The 20,374-nt window shown below is 36.9% G+C and overlaps 1 protein-coding gene across 3 annotated transcripts in view; it reads right to left on the bottom strand.

Moving 5' to 3' along the window:
• Positions 1-20,374, bottom strand: part of LOC127808868 (kinesin-like protein KIN-4C) — a 54,633-nt gene that overhangs the window by 17,271 nt on the left and 16,988 nt on the right. For all 3 annotated transcript variants that reach the window (XM_052347554.1, XM_052347553.1, XM_052347556.1), the window contains 13 exons: positions 9,853-10,031; positions 9,594-9,715; positions 8,393-8,429; positions 8,186-8,277; positions 7,982-8,098; positions 7,762-7,875; positions 7,572-7,655; positions 7,260-7,476; positions 6,872-6,972; positions 6,063-6,161; positions 5,875-5,988; positions 5,654-5,770; positions 5,477-5,557 (listed from right to left, as the gene is read on the bottom strand). In XM_052347554.1, coding sequence (XP_052203514.1) covers positions 5,477-5,557; positions 5,654-5,770; positions 5,875-5,988; positions 6,063-6,161; positions 6,872-6,972; positions 7,260-7,476; positions 7,572-7,655; positions 7,762-7,875; positions 7,982-8,098; positions 8,186-8,277; positions 8,393-8,429; positions 9,594-9,715; positions 9,853-10,031 — 1,474 coding nt within the window. The remainder of the gene's footprint in view (positions 1-5,476; positions 5,558-5,653; positions 5,771-5,874; positions 5,989-6,062; positions 6,162-6,871; positions 6,973-7,259; positions 7,477-7,571; positions 7,656-7,761; positions 7,876-7,981; positions 8,099-8,185; positions 8,278-8,392; positions 8,430-9,593; positions 9,716-9,852; positions 10,032-20,374) is intronic.

Below are 20,374 nucleotides of genomic sequence, written 5' to 3'. Positions count from 1 at the left end.
ATTCCGATACCTTACCTATTGTTACCCTGGTTGATGGCACCAAAACTGCAATTAAAGGAATCAGTCAAATTACACCCACCTCGTCTTTCTCATTAAATTTTGTTTTATATGTTCCTGATACTCCTTTTAATTTTATTTCAGTTAGCTAACTTACCAAAACCCTTAATTGTTCTATTATCTTTACTCATACCCCTATTTGTGTTCAGGACTAGGTTACAGGGCGAATGATTAACGTCGGCCGCGAGTCACGTGTTAGAGTTATGCCCCACAAGCCAATTATATTTACATGTAATTGATCATACTTTACATTTTGATTCTTTATCTTCAATCAATTGTTATTGCAAGGCATTATGTTTTATTTGTCATTGATGGTTGTCATCATTATTTATTGTAATCCATTCTTGACAAAGTCCATAGATCAAATAGGCTCATGGAATATGGTCGTGCATAGAGATGACGATCATGAAACATATTTCTTACAAGCCTTGATTTTAAATGTTCCTAGTCATAGAGTTATTAGGATTGGACACTAATAACTCGGATAGACTAGCACATATGATCCATGCTCAATTAGGAGAATGTCTCGTTTCATGGACATTGGTGTGGGGACACTAGTGCATATATGTGGGTGCTTATTATAAGAATAAGTACATTGAACTGACCCGCTACAAAATTCCTAATGGTAATTTTTAATGTCGAATTGGAATTTCTGTGTTGCAATAATGCAGATTGATCCTTAGACTTGAAACATCATGATAGTCTTATATTTGACTAGTTACGCTTTGGTTCTTTTTTGGATTCTAATGGAGTCATTAACAAATTATCACTGGGTGTAACCTTATCACATATGAAGGCTTGTGAATGTCGAAATAAAATTCATCACTTATCGACAAGATGAGAAGATGTCCTATGTATTCCGATGATTTCATGACTGAGGAAATCCTTGGCCAAGGTGAGGTGGAAATCAAAAGGTGTTTTGATTTCACCTATCAAGTCATAAATCTGGAATGGATACATAATTATTGAATGATTAGGGTTTCGTCATAAAACCATACCCTAAATTCAATCGGAACATAGATTGATGAAAAGATTTTATTGTACTATAATTGCAATTGAAAAAGTCCGTGTTTTTTCATCGTTGGCTAGGTATTCACAGCATGTTACTAGACGTTAACCATCATATGTAGGGTTTTAGAATTAATTTGATTAATTCTAAAACTATTAATTAAAGAGTTTAATTAAGAAGCCTATGAGATGTGTTAATTATGAAGCCCATAAATTTTAATTAACGAGTTTAATTAATCTAATAAGTTGGGCCTTCACATAACCCAATAGAGTTGGCCCTACATCTAGCCCAATGGTGGACCTAAGGGGTCACATACTTAGGTCGAGCCCGTTCCACAATTTAAAAGAGAGATTCGGCCCAATGTAATTAAGGGTCGGGCCTAAATTGTTTAGCGTTTTCCAAAGGCACAATTAGGGTTTTTAACTCTATAAATATGGCACTTAAGAAGCTGGAAAAAATAGAAGAAATTTGGATCTCTCTCAAGAGGCGTCTAGGGTTGCTAGCACTACTCGAGGCGTTTGCGAAAAGGGTTGATCGTGTGAACCAACTTGGAAGAGTTCGCACTTGCGACTCTACAGATCATAACCGGGCAAAATCGAAGCTTCACGATCGCTGGTTTCCTATCATCACGGGGTTACTATGATCTAGCTGTACCTAGTTCGTCGGTAGCTTGCACCAGTGTCGCTTCCCTAAATCTTCTCCATTATCATCTCGGTCATTCTAGCCTTTCCAAACTGAAGAAATTGGTTTCTAGTTTGTCGTCATTGTCCATGTTTAATTGTGAGTCGTGTTAGCGTGGTAAACACGCTCGTCATTCTTTTTCTCGTCGGATCAATAATAGGGCTGAGGCTCTCTTTTCCCTTATGCACTCTGATGTATGGGGGCCCAGTCACGTCAATTCTACTCTTGGTTTTTCATATTTCGTTACTTTCATTGATGATTTTTCTCGTTTCACTTGGTTGTTTCTTATGAAGAATCGATCTGTGTTGTTTTCTATTTTTTAGACATTTACTGTTGAAATAAAAACACAATTTGGAGTTTCTATACGTGCCTTACGTAATGATAATGCCCCTCAGTATTTTTCTTCTCCATTTACTACCGTTATAACTGCTAATGGCATCCTGTATCAATCCTCTTGTCCTTACACACCTCAACAAAATGGTGTTGCTGAACGTAAAAATCACCATCTTATTGAGACTCCACGGACGCTCCTTTTACATGCTAATCTTCCCACTAAATTTTGGGGAGATGTTCTTCTAACTGCATGTTATCTAATCAATCGCATGCCATCTTTAGTGTTACAGGAGCAAATTCCTCATTCCCTTTTGTTCCCCACACAGCCACTTTATTCTGATCCTCTTCGTGTTTTTGGATGTATCTGTTTTGTGCATTCTTTTTCTCCTAGACAAGATAAGTTTGCTACAAAATCTCTCAAGTGTATCTTCCTTGACTATTCCTGGTTGTAAAAAGGCTATAAATGTTACTCTCCTGAGCTACATCGCTATTTTTTGTCTGCTAATGTCACATTCTTTGAACATCAGTCTTTTTTTTTTTTATTACTCAGCCTAATTCACGAAGTCTTCACCAGGTTTTGCCTGTTTCTTTTTCTTTTCTTCCACTGTCCTCCTCTAGTCCGTCGATCTCCTCTGTGGCCCCTACCCTACCATTTTCCAGTCCATAGATTTAAGACTCATTATGCTTATTATAAATAACAAGCTAAGAGAAACTAGTCTCCTAGGTTTTTTCTCATAATTATTCTCACACCATTCAATTTGTCAATGGTAATGGATGTAATACCAGATAAAGACGGTACACAGACAAGAACAATCACATGTGAAGAGGAACCCACCACTCTAGGATTTGAAGAGGCTATAGCAGAAAACCCAAGCCCAACTAGAAGCCAGCTAGATAGATCAAATGCTACTGCAAAATAGATCAGAGACTGCAAAGAAAAATAAATCTAAAACTAGAGCGTTACTGCAAACCAACTCTAAAACTGCAAAACCCTGATCTGAAACCAGAAAGTTCTTGCAAAATAGATGTGAAACTGTGAAGCCCAAAAGCAAAGAAGAAAACCAACCAGAAGCAGATCTGAGGTCTTCGTCAGTTGCATTGCAAGAGGAAGGCATGACAGCAATCGACAAAGAGGCAATCGAAGTCACTCATGGTGGTGGTGATCAAACAAAGCAACAACGACGATAGCCGATCGACGAAACAATGACGACGATAGCAGATCAACGAAGCAATGACGACCATGCAAGATCTGAGAAGTGATGCACAAGATCCTAAGAAGCAACCGTGTGATCTGAGAAGTGACCGCGTGATTTGAGAAACCAGCGACAAGCAAAGTGACCAACAGTGGTGGCGTCAGTCGGCGACGTCTAGGTCTAGGGTTGGGTTAGGGTTTGTGGCTTTGATACCATGTTATGTTTTGAGAGGAAAAAGTATTATATTGTATTATTCACAATGTGGTGTATATATATATACCAATATACAAAGTACAACCATGGGACAACATATCTTCCTAAGATATATGTATAACACTATCTAGCATATATATAATATATGTACAAGACTAATTCTAATAGTGGTTATCTCCCATAGATGGCCAGTCCTGGACCATTGTCACTAGGGTTGACAGCCACAGAAAGGTGTTTGGTAGCCTAGTGGCCATGAAAATGGTACCAAAGACTTACATTAAAATGGTAGTTTTTTTTTTTTTGGCATGAAGCATGTCTGCCTGTGTGATCATGTTGAGCTTTGGCTCAAATCTATGTTATAACATTTTTCAGATGAACAAGGAGATGATTAGAGGCTCATCCAATGTGTATGCATTGCCCTTGAGAAGCATGCCTTATGTTTTGATGTAGTTGTTATATTTTTGGCTTTGTATAGCATGCCATCATTTTGTGCTCAAAAGTGGGCAGTAAAATATTATGTCAAACTCATTTGGGTTGCAAGAGGATGGTTCTGTATTGGATTTCATAATAGAAATGCATTTTGGTGCTTTATGGACATGGATTGAGTTTGGTAAAATTTGGAATGTGATGCGAGAAGAAACCAGTGGGTATAATTACGGAATGGGTTTGAAGATGCAAAATTTAAACCATGTAAGGAGTCCTAAAATGTTGATATGGCTTTAAAGGATTGCATCAAAGTGAGAATGGGTCCAAGAAAAATGAAATAAAAGAAAGGCAGTAACTTGCATACGAGCTAGGAGTTGACTCTAAGATTGACTATTAGGAATTTCAAATTCTAGAACTTATGATTAAACAGGCTGCAGTTGACTATAGGGCAGTATAGTCAATGGGATAATCGATCACAGGTTGACTCTCAAGCCAGTGAGCATCGGATGTTGGAGACGTTCAGTACAGTCAGGTAGAAGCTATAGGCAAAGTCATAGTTGGCTATGGGTCAGCTCTGTTCAGACAAAATGTTGGGAACCTCAACTAGACATTAGAAGTTGACTAGACATCAACTGAAGGTATAGTCGATGCAATACTCAACTATATCGGGATAGAATATTATGGACTTCAAATGCAATGTGTTTGCTCAACGAAAGGGGAACCTTAGCCTGTAAGCAAACTGCAGCAACCATAGGGGTTCCTAAGGCTAAAAATGAGAGAAATTCTAAAAGAAAATTAATGGAGCATAACCTTAGTTTAATGTAGGGGATACCTTAAACCACCCAAACAATTTAAGGGAAAGACAAGTGATCAAACAATCTTGTGTTGTATACAAACCAATAACCAACGGATTTTCCAATCATAATTTACAATGTACAATTATCAGGTTTATGAAAGATGACGGGCTATGGGAAGGAGACTTAAAAGGGATTGTTTACATATTTAAAGAATCAATAAATATAACCTCATATTTTGGATAATATGCTATTAAAGGTGAGGGCACCTTAGAAGGTCTGCTGGTATATTCAAGGTGTTGAATAGTTGGCTGTCTCCACTAGAATAGCCTGAGGTAAACTGTGTTCCAATCTTAAACATGCTCAGGACTAGCTAAAGTTAATTTATTGTTTGGAATTTTAAACAGGCCTAAACCAACAGTTGTTATTCTAACGGTCTGAATTTTACACATCCTATGCTAATTCTGACAGCCTTTAACATTTTTAAACCAGTTCTGCATATATAAAAAAGGCAACTCCTATGTGTTTCAGACCTGTAACAAGGTGTTATCACAGACAGTTCTTGACCCACTAGTCCACAAAATCCCTTTTGCCTCATCAAACAAAATTTATAACCCAATAACTTAATGTGAACAAAATGCATAAAACTTTAAAAAGGTCCAACCATCAGTTAAGAACTGTGAACCAGTTTCTTTGCTGGTTTGGTTCCCAGTATGGTTTTAATAAAATGTCACAGTAAATAACATATAGTCACCTAATAGTAAATATACCTGAAGAACTTCTTTTTCTCGCAATGCCTTCCACATTCTAAATTGCTCAGATTCTTGTTTTATTTTTTGTTGGAGTTGAACCTAAGTAATGGAAATTTGCATTAGCAGTGGAAACATGGACATTTTGCTTTCACCTATACAAGCCCTCAACACACACACACACACACAAAAAGGCACCTTTTGAGTCTTTATTCTGTGTATCTCATCTTGTAACTTTTTGGATGCTTCATCACTTTTCTGTTTTTGTCTTAAGAGTTGAGCTTGAGCATCTTGTTTTTTCTTCAACTCTGAAACCTGCATCAGTTAAAAGATTGTTCACAGATCGTGATAAAACAAGTAGACAAGATGGAGGTACACAAGTAATCAAAGACAAGATGAGCAAACAAATGAAGGTTCACCTGCGCTTCAAGGACATTTAACTTTTGAAGATAATCCTCCTTCAGTTTTTGAGCACTTTCGTCCGAAGTAGATGAAATATTTGCTAGTTTGTATTTTAATTCCTCAATCTCATTCTATCAATTAACAAGAGAAATCAGTGAAAAAAATGAAATAATGCACCCAACTCTATGATTATTACTACCCAAACCTGCAGAGTCCTTTTCTCATGCTCCAACTCATGAACTTTCTTCTCATAATGTTGTTTAAGAACTGAGGTATCAACACTCTTAAACTGCTTCATTTCAGCCTTCAGAAAAGAAAGAGGTAAAACCATGAACATGAGTTCCAAACCATTTCATCAAGACAAAATTTACAGACTAGAAACAAAGATTCACTCACAGAGAAATGTTAAAGCTTGGGCAGTCTGGCTATCCTTGCCAAGTTTATAAGAAAAGTACATGATAGCACCAAATAGAGCAAATAACAGCATTGCTTTAATATGGAAGACATAGACACTACTGCATATGGATCCCTTTCATATTGGGTCATAATTTCAACCTTTCACAAAAATGTTAATTTCTCTCCAAAGCAACAATGTTTTCAAGGAAAAAATCATAAATATCCAATACAAAATGTGCACACTTCATTTTCCTAAACTAATTTCGATTCTTTCAAACTTCACCACCACATGTATCGTGAAGGACAAATGGGAGCCACACATAAGAAAAAAACCCATAATTAGAAAGTAATAAAGGCAAGCTAGGTTCATAGTTTGTTAAGGTGATACTGTCCCTCTATGCTTAGATATTATATGTTGGTCAACTTTCACAACATCCTGTATTGCTGCAGTTACATATTGTAAGGAAGCGTGTCTTATATTAAATCCAGGAACAAAAAACAGCAGAAAAGGTCTACACAGATTAAAAATTACAAGTGATAAACTCAACTGGAAGCTACCAACATATTCCAGTGCCTAAAACTTTAATATGTTACCAACTAAAATGACCAACCTATTACCTCCTTCTGCTCAAGTTTTTTGTCCAATTCTTTGAGCTCCTTGTCCAATTTTTCTTGAAGAGAAGAATGTTCCAGTTCTTTAACCTCATCTTCAGCCTCACCTACACATACAAGGTGATTTTTTTCTCAAATAGGCTTAAAAATTACAGAAAATAAACAGATTTATTCAAGATATATGCAGTTGGAAAAGGTTGGAGAATATTTTCCTTCCTGAACTTATACGTATATATACTCAATTGCCAACCAAAGATATGGAAAATCAGTTGTAGTCCAAGGGAAAGAATTCAACCACAGAAGGCTACAATTTGTATGATTAGGTAGTGCACAAATAATATATGATGGAGAAGTATTGAGAGATATTGTTGCAAAAATGCTCATAGCAACTTACCATTAACGTCAATGTCTTTTGTCTCAACACCAGAAAGCTCATCAAGATTTGTAGAATATGAATTTTTTGGGCAAAGTTCATCATCATCGACCTCATGACAATCAATGACAAATTCCCCATGTTTTGATTCTTTTGACACATTCAAGCTTTGCAAGTGCAACAGTTCCCCTTCCAAGTCTTGAATTTTTGACACATACATCTTCACCAAATCAGAATCCTGAGACAAGAAGGTTTCAAACTAGCTCATCAAGATTCACCAAATCCTCCAATCGCATATAGCAAAATTACAAGCACTAAAAAACTCATTCTAACCTGCTCTGAATGAGAGTCAATCTCATTCCAAGATTTACCATTTCGAGCAGATTCAATTTTCATAATCAATTTATCCTTCTCAACCTGTATATTATAGTCCAACATTCCAATTCTTACAAGTATCTCCAACAGCAAAGTTATTAGAACTTTAAAAAACTTATCAATAAACCTCTGGCAAACAAAGGCAAACCTGTGCATCTAAAGCCCGTTGTGTGAGATGCTCACAAGCAACTCGGCGTTCTTGAAGTTCCCGTTGTAACTCTGCATTGCTTGCCTCAAGCAAAGATATTTTGCGCTTCAGGATCTGGGAAATAGAAAGGCAATTTACTTCAAAAACTGATAACCTAACAAGCACTTACCCCCAAAAATAATAATAAATAAATAAATAAAAATCGCCTGCTGCTATTTACCTGAAGTTCCTCAAATGATTCACAGGAGTCACCACGAAAGAAAAGAAGCTCAGCTTGCAATTCTTCAATTTGGCTTCGCATTCTTTGCATTTCAGCTGTCATAGGATCACGGTTGATCTAAAATAGAAAATTGTGAGATGTGTAAAAAGCACAGCACAAAGAGATAGATTAATAGATAAAGTAGCTTTACATAACGAAACTCACAATTGCTTTGTTCTGAATATTGCGAGCACGATTTGCATACTTCAAAGTATTTAGGGTCTCTTCTGCATTTGTATCAGCTGGACTTATACAAGCTGGATCCATAAACAATAAATGAAAGTATGATAGGTTGTAAGAAAGCAAATAGGAAAGCTAAGGCAATTGCATTCACTACTAACTAAATACAAAGAAATTATATAATCTGCATACCTATCATAACTGTTTTGCAATTCCCTCCAAGGGAATCCTACAAAGCACATGCATGATTAGGCACAAAATGTTGTTCAACTGAAGTAAGTAAAGCAGCATCAAATTGACAATGACTTGCTTCCAGAGATAAAAAAAAGAATAGACTAAAAGGCTAAAGCTCTAATATACAAAACATCATAATGAATTCAAAAATAACTTGACTTACCTTTAAGATTTACCATTTAATCAAAATGACAATTTCACACCACTACAAACCTGAATTAGAAAATGACAGTAATAAACACTTCTCCAGGCTCAATTTACCCCTACTATCAACCTACTTGACAATAATATACATCTCCTTTCCTTTAAAATGAAAACACTGACAAAAGATATTACTCTTGCATTATGAGGGTATGATAACTACACTTACATTTGAATTGTTCTGTACTTAAAATGAGATGTCTTATCATTTACTACGAACCATAGGAAGTGTCTGTATATTATCCATAACATATACTGAACCATTTTTGCGAAGATCATGGGATGTATACAGTATATTACTGGAAATATATGGGATGTATCCATTAAATTGTTTGTAACATTTCAAATGAGTTTCTTCCTTTTCCTCAGCATATTCTAAAACATATCAAACTCTTCCATCATTTTCCAATGGTAAAATTTAACAAGATGCCTATCCCACACATGCAAAACTAGATATTTTATCATCCTACTAACCTCAAGAAATCAGGATGACAATCATTCAAATAGAGAGAAAATGGAATGGTCAACCATGTTTAAAAGCTAGAGAAATTCACAATTGATTAAATCATCAGGTGAGGTAATCACCATAAAAGCTATTGCTTCTACTGACCTCATAAGAAGACAGAATGCTGTAACAGACTTCATGCACTTCATAAAACAATTTCAAAGAGAGGCATGCACATACACAATTGATCACCTACCCAACCTCAATAGCCAAGGATGACAGACTTGCATATGCATGTTCCTTCCCATTTTTATATTTTCCGCATGCTACTTCAATTTCAACATATTAAAGATATTCTAATTGCCAACTCTGTCAGTATTAAAGTAAAAGTTCGGGCTCATATGTCAACACTGTTAAGTAACCACTACAAACAAATTCTATAAAATTCAATGGTTAAAATATTTGACTATTTCTACAAATATATTGAAATAATAGGAAATACTTTAAGCTTGCCTGTAAGAGGCGAGTTAACTTGCTGTCACGGTACGGAACATGGCCTCCTTTCTGCTTTTTCTCGTCTCCCAATGCACTTATCACATTACCAAGGGCAAGTAGCCCCTTGTTAATGTGAATACCTAGGCAACATAATCCATTAAGTAATTTGACTCATTCTTAAATTAGTGCTAAACAAGACATGTTCCAGCTTCAAACCCATTGTACAAAATTGCTTGCCTAATTTAACTGAAGTCCTAAGAACATAAATTTTATCCACCTTCTCGTAAACGCATCCCATCTGCCCCAGTTCGCTTCGCTCTTTCAGAACCAGCCAGGTCTACCAAATGAAGTTTGGCGGAAAGAATATCATCAACACCATCATCAGGAGTAATTCTAGTTGAACGAGAAACAATTTTCTTTTGCTCCAAGGATATAGTAAATATAGCATGTGAACGGCTGCAAGATTACACAAAGATAAACGAAATATAGCATTCAAACAGCTGAAACATCACAAAAACATAAATGCAAAAAAGCACAAAGAAATTATCATCCTTCTAAATGAACTTTAGGCATAAGAGACCAAGCATAGTTTTTTGGTAATTCAGAAGCATATAGAGAACAAAATAACTCAAAAAACATGTAAAAAGATTTTAGATTTCTTTGCAAAGATGAGAGTTTTGCGCATATTTTAGGCAAATATTTTCTATTTTGGCAAAGTTTTTTTTTTTTTGGCTAAGTATGTGTTAAACAAATATTAAAGCAAACATTTATAGGTTGTTAATTGGTGAAGCTTAGTTTCACTTAGTTATTTCGTCAATTGACTACAAGGAAGAAGGCTGTTTGATAAAGAGATTGAAGATAAAAATAACATAAACATGTGAGAAATCTAATATTGCATAATCTAAAGTATCTTTTGAAGTCTAATTGGTGTTCATAATTTCTTAAAACAAAAGAGTTCTTTAGTTGAGGCAAAGCCATCAAGAGTCGTTTCACTGTACTCTTTTGTCCATGTAATAAAATTACCATGGAAGAGCTAAACAGAAAGCTAGAATTCATGTAGCTAACCCCACTTAATTGAATTAAGACTTGTGATAATGTCAATATAATAGAACTAACATCTTATATTTAGCACTGTTAGAAATACTAGAAGATGCCCTACTTTCTTAATTTAAGCCTTTCCTAATCTGATCTAATTGTATCATGCATATGCACATTGATTTGATTGATTTGTTTTGATTTATATTTGTTATGTAATTTCACAATTGTACATACTTTCCTTTTGTATATATTTCCTAAGGTAGTCTAGGAATCATCTAATTAGGAAAGTTCCTAATTAGACTTAGGAAACTGCCTATTGTGATAGGCGTGTATATAATGGTTGTTCGAGCCTTTGAATCAATAAGATTCGATTATTTTTTTGGCCTCTTTGACATGGCATCAGAGCTCAGTTCAATTCTCGAGCTATTAAGGCCAAAACTCTTTCATTGATCCAATCTTCTTCATTCAACTTGAGATATATCTGAAACCATAGAATCCGGGGGTACTAATGAGGTCTTTGTCACAGGCAGTACCAATGGGGGAGTGATTTCCAGTGGTGAATTGCAAAACGTCCAAGTGGCCTATCGATTGAATGGGAAGAACTACCTCAAGTGGTCTCAATTAATCAAGACTTTTCTGAAAGGCAAGGAAAAGTTAAGCCACTTCCTGGGGACGGGGCCAAAGAAAGGAGATCCTTCATACACCTCTTGGGATGATGAAGACTCTCTCGTGATGTCCTGACTCTAAAACTCAATTATTCCAAAGATCAGTGACACAGTTATGTTTCTTTCCACAACCAAGGAGATTTGGGATGTTGTGAAGAGGACATACTCTAAGGTAAATGATGCTACCCAAATCTATGAAATTAGGACTAAAGTAGCAGCTACTAAACAAAGTACTAGATCTATATCTGAGTATGCAAATATTTTGCAAACCTTGTGGCAAGAATTGGATCACTATCAATGTATCCTAATGAAGTGTAGTGAGGATGCTACTATCCAAAAAAGGTTTGTGGAAAAGCAAAGAACCTACGATTTTCTAGCATGCCTCAATAGTTCGGGCAGAAGAAGGTAGAAGAGGAGTGATGCTGGAGAAAAGCTCTATGAAAAGTTCAGTACTGCTAGCTTTGAAAGGACTTGGTAAGGAGAGAATGGCACAAGAGGAAAGGAAGACTTTGTACTCAGTGAGAACAACTATCAAGGATAACTTATGGTGCTCCTACTGCAAGAAGCTCAGACACACGGTGGATAAGTGTTGGAAGCTTCTTGGAAAACTAGATAAAGGAGGATAGTTCAAAGGCCATGCGTTTGCAGCTAGCAACCAACAGAGTGAGGAAGAAAAGGCTCCCGAATAGCCTGATTCAATGGGGCTAAATCAAGAGGAAATTGAGAAATTGAGAAACTTGCTGGTATCCCTTGATAAAGTGCCAGGGATAGGTACTTCTAACCTAGCATTCACAAGTATCACTTCCAACTCATTTAACTTTCATGCTTCAAACTTATCCCTTAGGAAAACTTGGATCCTTGACTCCAATGCTACACACCATGATGCGGTCACCAATCAAGACTCGGCCCAAGGCTGACCCAACTAAACCGGAATAGTATCACCAAAATAGTAGTGCCATAATGTTATTTTAATACTTCTTAAGTTTTAGAATTCTACTTGATTTAGAATTCTATTTTATATTTCTACTTGATTTAGGATTCTATTTCATGTTTCTACTTGATTTAAGATTCTACTTAATGTTTGATTAGAGTTTTATTTTTATTAGGATTCTAGTTGACTTTTATTTAGGATTTATTTCTATTAGAATTCTAGCTGGATTTTGTTTTCCAAATATTAGATGGATTTGGATTAGCCAAACACTATAAATATACCTAGGATCTAGAGATTGTAATCAAGTACCTATTTGGGTTTTCTTAGCAAAACAGTCTTGTTTTTGCGTCTTCTTGAAAGCCAAGCTTCGACTATTGAAGTTTGCTCTTTCAAGGGTTTATTTTGGTGTGTTTTCTTTACACTCACGCTACACGCTGCGTCAGGTGGTGTGTGTTTTCTTTACACTCACGCTACACTCTGCGTCAGGTGGTATCAGAACGATTAATCAACCAATCAGATGGCCAATCTTGAAAGTAACGGTAGCAACCGGCCTTGTGACGGTGATCAGGAGTTGTCCGCAGTTTGAAGAGCAATCGAAGAACAACGGGAAGTAACTCGTACTATCCAACAACGATTGGAGCAACATAGCAACCAATTGGGCACCTTACTACGAGTTGATGATGACAGGAACCTGAATAATGGGGTGAATCAAGCCGAAGCAGGAAGACCACCCATTAATCATGTCCTTGTTAATCCTAGAAGACCAGTGATTGAAGATAGCGATGAAGAGAATGATTTTGGTCGAGCAATAGCTAACCCTGGTGGTAGAGGGGTTAGGAGGAATGCGCATCAGCACAACAACTGGGGCAACGATGAGTATAAACTAAAAGTTGATATTCCTACCTTTAGTGGAGATCTTGATATTGAGGGGTTCCTGGATTGGATCACTGAGGTTGACCGTTTTTTCGAATACATGGAGATCCCAGATGAACGACAAGTAAAGTTAGTGGCTTACAGGTTGAAAGGCGTTGCATCTGTTTGGTGGGAGCGATTAAAAGAAACGAGATTGAGGGAAGGCCGACTGCCAGTTAAGACATGGAGACAAATGAAGCAGCTGTTAAGAGGTAGGTTTTTGCCCCCTGACTATGAACAATATATGTTTGAAGCTTATCAAAGATGTACACAGGGAATGAAGAGTGTGAATGAATATACCTCTGAGTTTCTGCAATTGGCGGAAAGCAAACCAATTGTCAGAAAGTGACAATCAACAAGCAGCTCATTACTTGAATGGATTGAAGCTTGTTATTCGCGATAAAATTGGGGTTCAGATGGTTCTGAGTGTGCAAGAAGCAAGGAACTTAGCTTTAAAGGCTGAGTTAATGTTGAGTGAGAGATCTCGTAATGACAACTATCATCGGTATAGTAGGAATGAAAATAAACAACCAGCTTTTGATAAAGGCAAGTCGGATCAAGGAACGCAACCCTCCAATCCACCCCATACAGTCAACCCTAATAAGGCTACAACGGGGGGAAACATTCGAGGTACTACTTCTAATCTTCCAAAATCCCCTAATCCTTATGCAAAGCCTATTCTTTTAAAATGTTTCAAGTGCAATGAGGTTGGGCATCGATCTAGTCATTGTCCAAGGAGAAAAACAGTTAACATTGTAGAAAAGGAAGAGGAAGATGTTGCTGAAGAGGAAGTATATTGCGAGCTTGATGGGAGGATGACGAAGAAGATTATGGACATGGGCAATATACCTGTGTAGTGAGGAAGTTAATGCTATCTCAAAAGAATGAAGATACTACTCAACGGCATAAGCTTTTTCGCACGAGGTGTACGGTGAAAGGAAAAATCTTTGAGTTGATTATTGATAGTGGAAGTCAGGCGAACATCATAGAAAGAGACGTGGTGGCAAAGATGCAGTTAACTCCTGAAAAACATCCAAGCCCTTACATGATTGGATGGATCAAAGAAGTTGGTGGCATACATGTGGATGAACGTTGCAGGGTGCCTCTCTCTATTGGTAAGTACTCCGACGAAGTCTATTGTGATATTGTTGATATGGATGCTTGCCATATTTTATTTGGGAGGCCTTGGCAATTTGATGTGGATGCTACGCACTCGGGTAGGAAGAACACATATCAGCTTGAGAAAGAAGGTGAGTTATACTTTGTTAGCCATAGTGGAAAAGAATCAAACCAAAGCTTCTAAAGTGGAGCTTGATTTCGAAGATTATGTTGTCCCAGCAATCTCAACATTTGCAAACTCAGGTCTGATTTATGTTGCTAACATGATAGAAACTCCAAAGTTATTGACTCATACTGGGGTATTTTCCAGTCCCGATGGCTCAAGCATTGCTTCGCAACCCAATGATGGTGGTGTTTCCTCTGATCGACTTGCTACTGTAAAGGAGATGGAGGTCATGGTAGCAAATCCTTCTACAGTTTATTCAAGATCTGGCATGGTTGAATCGAAGGCAATAAGATCTACTAGATTAGAGAAGCGCTCAAGATGGAAGGTTCAACGTCCTCAATCTAACAGTAATAATGCAATGGAGGCAGAAGGCAACAAACATGGCGATGATTGGACCCATGTCAATGCTGATATGGCTAAGAAGGGGAGGAATGTCTTTGCTCATGTTCCCTTAGCAGAAAAGTTCAAGCGGTTCAGGAAGATGTCAAGCAAAAGTTGCACAAATAAGAAATATAAGGCAACAGCTGACAAGCATAGGAAGCACAAGGTATTTGAGGTTGGAGATGAAGTCATGATATTCTTGAAGAAGGAACGGATTCCAGCAAGAAAGCAGAACAAGTTCAAGCCAAAGAAGTATGGTCCTTACAAGATTCCAAAGAAGACCAATGACAATGCTTATGTTGTGGATTTGCCTAATCATATGGGTATTTCTAAACATTCAAAGTGGCTAATCTCTCTTCGTACTTATCGGATAATGTCCAAACAGGATCAAAATTTGAGGTCGAATTTTTTCTCAAGTGAAGGTGAATGATGTGGTCACCAATCAAGACTCGGCCCAAGGCTGACCCAACTAAACCGGAATAGTATCACCAAAATAGTAATGTCATAATGTTATTTTAATACTTCTTAAGTTTTAGAATTCTACTTGATTTAGGATTCTATTTCATGTTTCTACTTGATTTAAGATTCTACTTCATGTTTGATTAGAGTTTTATTTTTATTAGGATTCTGGTTGACTTTTATTTAGGATTTATTTCTATTAAAATTCTAGTTGGATTTTGTTTTCCAAATATTAGATGGATTTGGATTAGCCAAACACTATAAATATACCTAGAATCTAGAGATTGTAATCAAGTTTTTATTAATCAAATTTCAGCAACTTATTTGGGTTTTCTTAACAAAACAGTCTTATTTTTGCGTCTTCTTGAAAGCCAAGTTTCGGCTATTGAAGTTTGCTCTTTCAAGGGTTTATTTTGGTGTGTTTTCTTCACACTCGCGCTACACGCTGCGTCACACCATATGACATCTGTATCCACAAAATTCTTATCCCACAAACCTTACCCTAGTACCATAAAAATAGTGCTAGCTAATGACTCTTTGACAATAGTGGATGGACAAGGGGATATATTCATCAACCCCTACCAAACCTTAAGAGACATTCTGCATGTTCCTAAGTTGTTTACCAATTTAATCTCCATTCAAAAGTTAACCAAGGATACTAATTGTCGAGTTATCTTCTATCCCTTGTTTTGTGAATTTTAGGAAAACGACTCGAGGAAAATGATTGGGCATGTTAGGGTTGAGGACAGTCGCAATCATCTTGAAGACTATAGCGGATAACTTGAAAGAGGAAAGTTTTCCCTTGTATCCTTTTAAGTTAAACCTAATAAAGACTTAATTTGGCTTCTTCACCTTCGGTTAAGGCACCCCTCGTTTAGAATTCTTCAGTTCATGTTTCCCTCTTTGTTCAAGGGATACAATGCTAGAAATTTGAGATGTGATGTATGTGAACTTGCTAAATATAAAAGGGCTTCATTCCCTTTTATTAATAAGAGAAGTTCTCTTCCTTTTGATCTTGTTCCCAATGATATATGGGCCCATCACCAATTCTTAATCTATCCGGGGCTTGATGGTTTGTGTTATTTGTGGACGATTGCACAAGGGTGGTTTGGCTGTATCTTTTAAAAGCTAAATCAGAGATATGCACTATTTTTCCCAATTTTTGCAATATGATTAAAACTCAATTTGGGGATAAAATTAAGAGGGTTAGAACTAACAATGCTAAAGAATTTTTCAATCAAACCCTATCTAATTTCTTCCATCAAAGGGGTATAATTAATGAATCCTCTTATGTATATACCCCTCAGTAAAATGAACTAGCTGAGAGGAAAAATGGGCATATTCTTGTTATCACACGGACTTTGTTATTTCATAATAATGTTCCTAAATATTATTGGGGAGAAACAACCATAATAGCAACTTATCTCATCAATAGGCTGCCTTCTAGAAATCTTGAATCAAATAGCCCAATTCAGCTTTTGTCTAAAGTTTTTCCAAAATTCATGTCCTCTAACGGTCTTTGCCCCAGAGTGTTCGTTTGTGCGAGTTTTGTTCACAATCACTCACCTAATAGAGGAAAATTTTATTCTAGAGCTCTTAAATGTATTTTTGTTCGATACTCCTCCACTCAAAAGGGCTATAATTGTTTCCATCCTCCATCTAAACGGTTTTTTATCTCAGCAGATGTGAGCTTTATGAAGAAAAATCCTACTTTGGTGATTCTTATCCTTAGGGGGAGAATGGTTTCAAAAAAGAAGTGAATAGGGAATTGTCTCTTCCTATTCTTTCTTCTTCCTCAAATCATTCTCCAGCCTCTCCTCAGGATATCCCACAAGGGCCTCCAGAAATGATACATGGGAAGCAGCCTCAGACTTCTCCTTGTCCACTAAAGGTTTATTCAAGGAGAAAGACTTCAAATCCTCATCTTACACATGCTAAATCTTCTGAACCGAGTTCAAAACCCTGAAATTCCAATGATGAACAAGTTCAACAAATGCAAACCACTAACCCAACCATGTCAGAACCTAACTCAGGTATCAATTCTCAACCTGAAACTGAGTTTGATGACCTGGACATTCTTATTGCCCATAGAAAAGGAACCCAGACCTGTACCAAGCACCCTCTCCATTTGTTTATGACTTACTCCCATTTGTCTCCTAACTATAAAACCTTCTTAACCAACCTGAATGCCATACCTATCCCTAAGAATTTGTCTAAAACTTTAAGTGATAAGAATTGGAAGGATGCCATGAAAATGAAGATGGCATCTCTTAAGAAAAATCAAACTTGGGAGTTGGTTAATTTGCCAAAAGGAAAGCGACTAGTAGGATGTAAATGGGTATTCACGGTCAAGTACAAGTCTAATGGGTCCCTAGAGAGGTACAAAACTAGGTTGGTGGGTAAGGGGTATACTCAAACTTATAGGGTGGACTACTTAGAAACTTTTGCCCCTGTAGCCAAAATGAACATTGTCAGGGTACTATTGGCCTTGGCAACTCACTATGACTGGTCATTACATCAATTTGATGTAAAGAATGTTTTTCACATAGAGAGTTAGAAGAAGAGATTTATATGGAGATTCCCCTTGGATTTGGGCTGCAAACTGAAGCAAAAAATGTTGTGTGTGGGTTGAAAAAGACTCTTTATGGGATGAAGCAGTCACCGAGGGCCTGGTTTGGGAGGTTTACCAAGGTCATGTTCAAGTTAGCCTTTAAACAAAGCCAAGGTGATCACACCTTGTATATTCACCACTCGGTTACAAGTATGGTAACAATACTCCTAATATATGTTGATGATATTATTGTAACCGAATATGACAAAGAAGGAATGGATTAGTTAAGGGTATGTTTGGCAAAGGAGTTTGAGATCAAGGAGCAGGGAAAATTGAAGTACTTCTCAGGTATAGAAGTAGCAAGATCTAAGGAGGCGATTTTTATTTCTCAACACAAATATATACTTAACCTATTAAAAGAAACTGCCTTACACGAAGGCAGGACTATTGATACTCCTATTGAACAAAATCATAGGATTGGTGTTGATCTTGACATGGGAACAGTAGACAAGGGATCTTATCAAAGGCTACCAGGAAGGCTTATTTACTTACCTCACACTCGGCTAAACATTGCCTATGTTGTGAGTGTGGCCAGCTAATTCATGCACGATCCTAGAGAAGGTCACCTAAAGGCAGTGCACAGGATTCTCCACTATCTAAAGGGCACACTAGGTAAAGGAATTCTCTTTAAGAGGCAAGAAACTTTATCGTTGGAAGCCTACACTAATACAGACTATGTCAAGTCTCTTGTGGATAGAAGATCCACTTCAAGTTATTGCACATTCTTAGGAGGAATCTTATCACTTGGAGAAGTAAAAAACAAAATTTGGTTGCAAGATCTAGTGCTGAGGCTGAGTTTAGAGCTATGGTGTCAAGCCTCGAGTATGAGGCTTGGGCAATTCTGGGAGAATCGGGAATTTGAGAAGGAGAAAAGGAGGGAGATTTGAATTAAGAAGAGGGAGAGAGGAAAAAGAGAGAGAATAGAGAGGGAAAGATCCGAATGCATTGATTGATAGATCCCATCCTCACATACAATGCCCTTTTATAGGCTCGCTCTAGCTGGTTGTTATTACAACCGAATCCCACAAGTGGCTTAGGCGGAACCGCCCGCACATGCAAACTGTTATTACATTCTGCTATGCCTATTATAGCTATGCAACTCTAGTTTATTACACTTAAGCCATTAGGCTTGTGACATATGGCTCTAGGTATTTGTGAATTATTGTGCTTAAAAATTGTATTGAATGACTTGAAAGTCAGGTGGACAGCTCCTATGCGGCTTTATTGTGACAATAAGTCCGCAATAAGCATAGCCCATAACCCAGTTCAACATGATTGGACCAAACTTGTAGAGGTAGATCAACACTTCATCAAAGAGAAACTTGAGAGTGGCTTAATATGTACTCCCTTTGTCCCTACATGAAAGCAATTGGAAAATATTTTGACTAAGGGGTTATGGATTCAAATGTATCACAAGCTCTTGAGTAAGCTGGGAATGTATGGCATACACTCACTAGCTTGAAGGGGAGTGTTAGAACGAGAAGACGCCCAACTTTCCTAATTTAGGCCTTTCCTAATATGATCTAATTGTATCGTGCATATGCATACTGATTTGATTAAATTAGATTGATTTGTATTTGCTCTGTAAGTTCACAGTTGTACATACTTTTCTTTTCTATATATTTCCTAAGGTAGTCTAGGAATCATCTAACTAGGAAAGTTCCTAATTAGACTTAGGAAACTGCCTATTGTGCTAGGCGTTTATATAATGGTTGTTTGAGCCTTTGAATCAATAAGATTTGATTATTTTTTCTGCTTCTTTGACAAGCACAAATAGGACAATTCTTCAGAATGATAAGAAACACAAGTCAAAGAGAAAGCACTTGACTTCAATCTTACTCTTGTCAACAAACAAGAAGCTACAAGTCCCTTAATGATACCAAACATTTTTTTTAAATTAAGTAGAATAAAAGAAACCATAAAGAAGCCTATGAGTTATATGAATCACATTTTCTCTCACATAACTTCACAAACTTAATAACTAGAAAGCAATATATTCTTATAGTTGATAAAGGTTGTATGCAGTTACACCCTTATCCAACCTTTTGGTTGCACAAATGACCACCCACAATTAAAGACATAAATATTTGCATAAGAGATTCATAACATGTACTCATTCATGTCACAACCCCAAAGGCACATTAGTAATAATAGATTACATGTATTTTTTTCCTTTGTTGTCCTTTAGGTTGTAGTATTGTACCTTCAATTTGTTACTAAATGAAAGGATATAACAGCCTATAAATAGGCTAAAGTAGCAAAGAATAGCCATTGATGAATGAAATCAGAATTTTGTTTTTCTATCTCTTGTTTCATCTGAATTCTTGCTCCATTCTTCTCAATTCTCCCTCCTTTCGATTTCTCTCTCCCTTTCTATTCTTTCACTTCTAACTTCCTCCAAATTTCGTTCTCAACCCTAGGTAAACCCTAAAAGTGTGACATTTGGTATCAGAGTCTATCATTCCTCAACTGTTAATTTCTGACGCAAAGAATTTAGAGTTGACTTGAAGGTAGTAA

Source organism: Diospyros lotus, chromosome 8 (genome assembly GCF_014633365.1).
Source record: "Diospyros lotus cultivar Yz01 chromosome 8, ASM1463336v1, whole genome shotgun sequence".
NCBI lineage: Eukaryota > Viridiplantae > Streptophyta > Magnoliopsida > Ericales > Ebenaceae > Diospyros > Diospyros lotus.
This window is presented reverse-complemented; position numbering and strand designations above follow the sequence as displayed.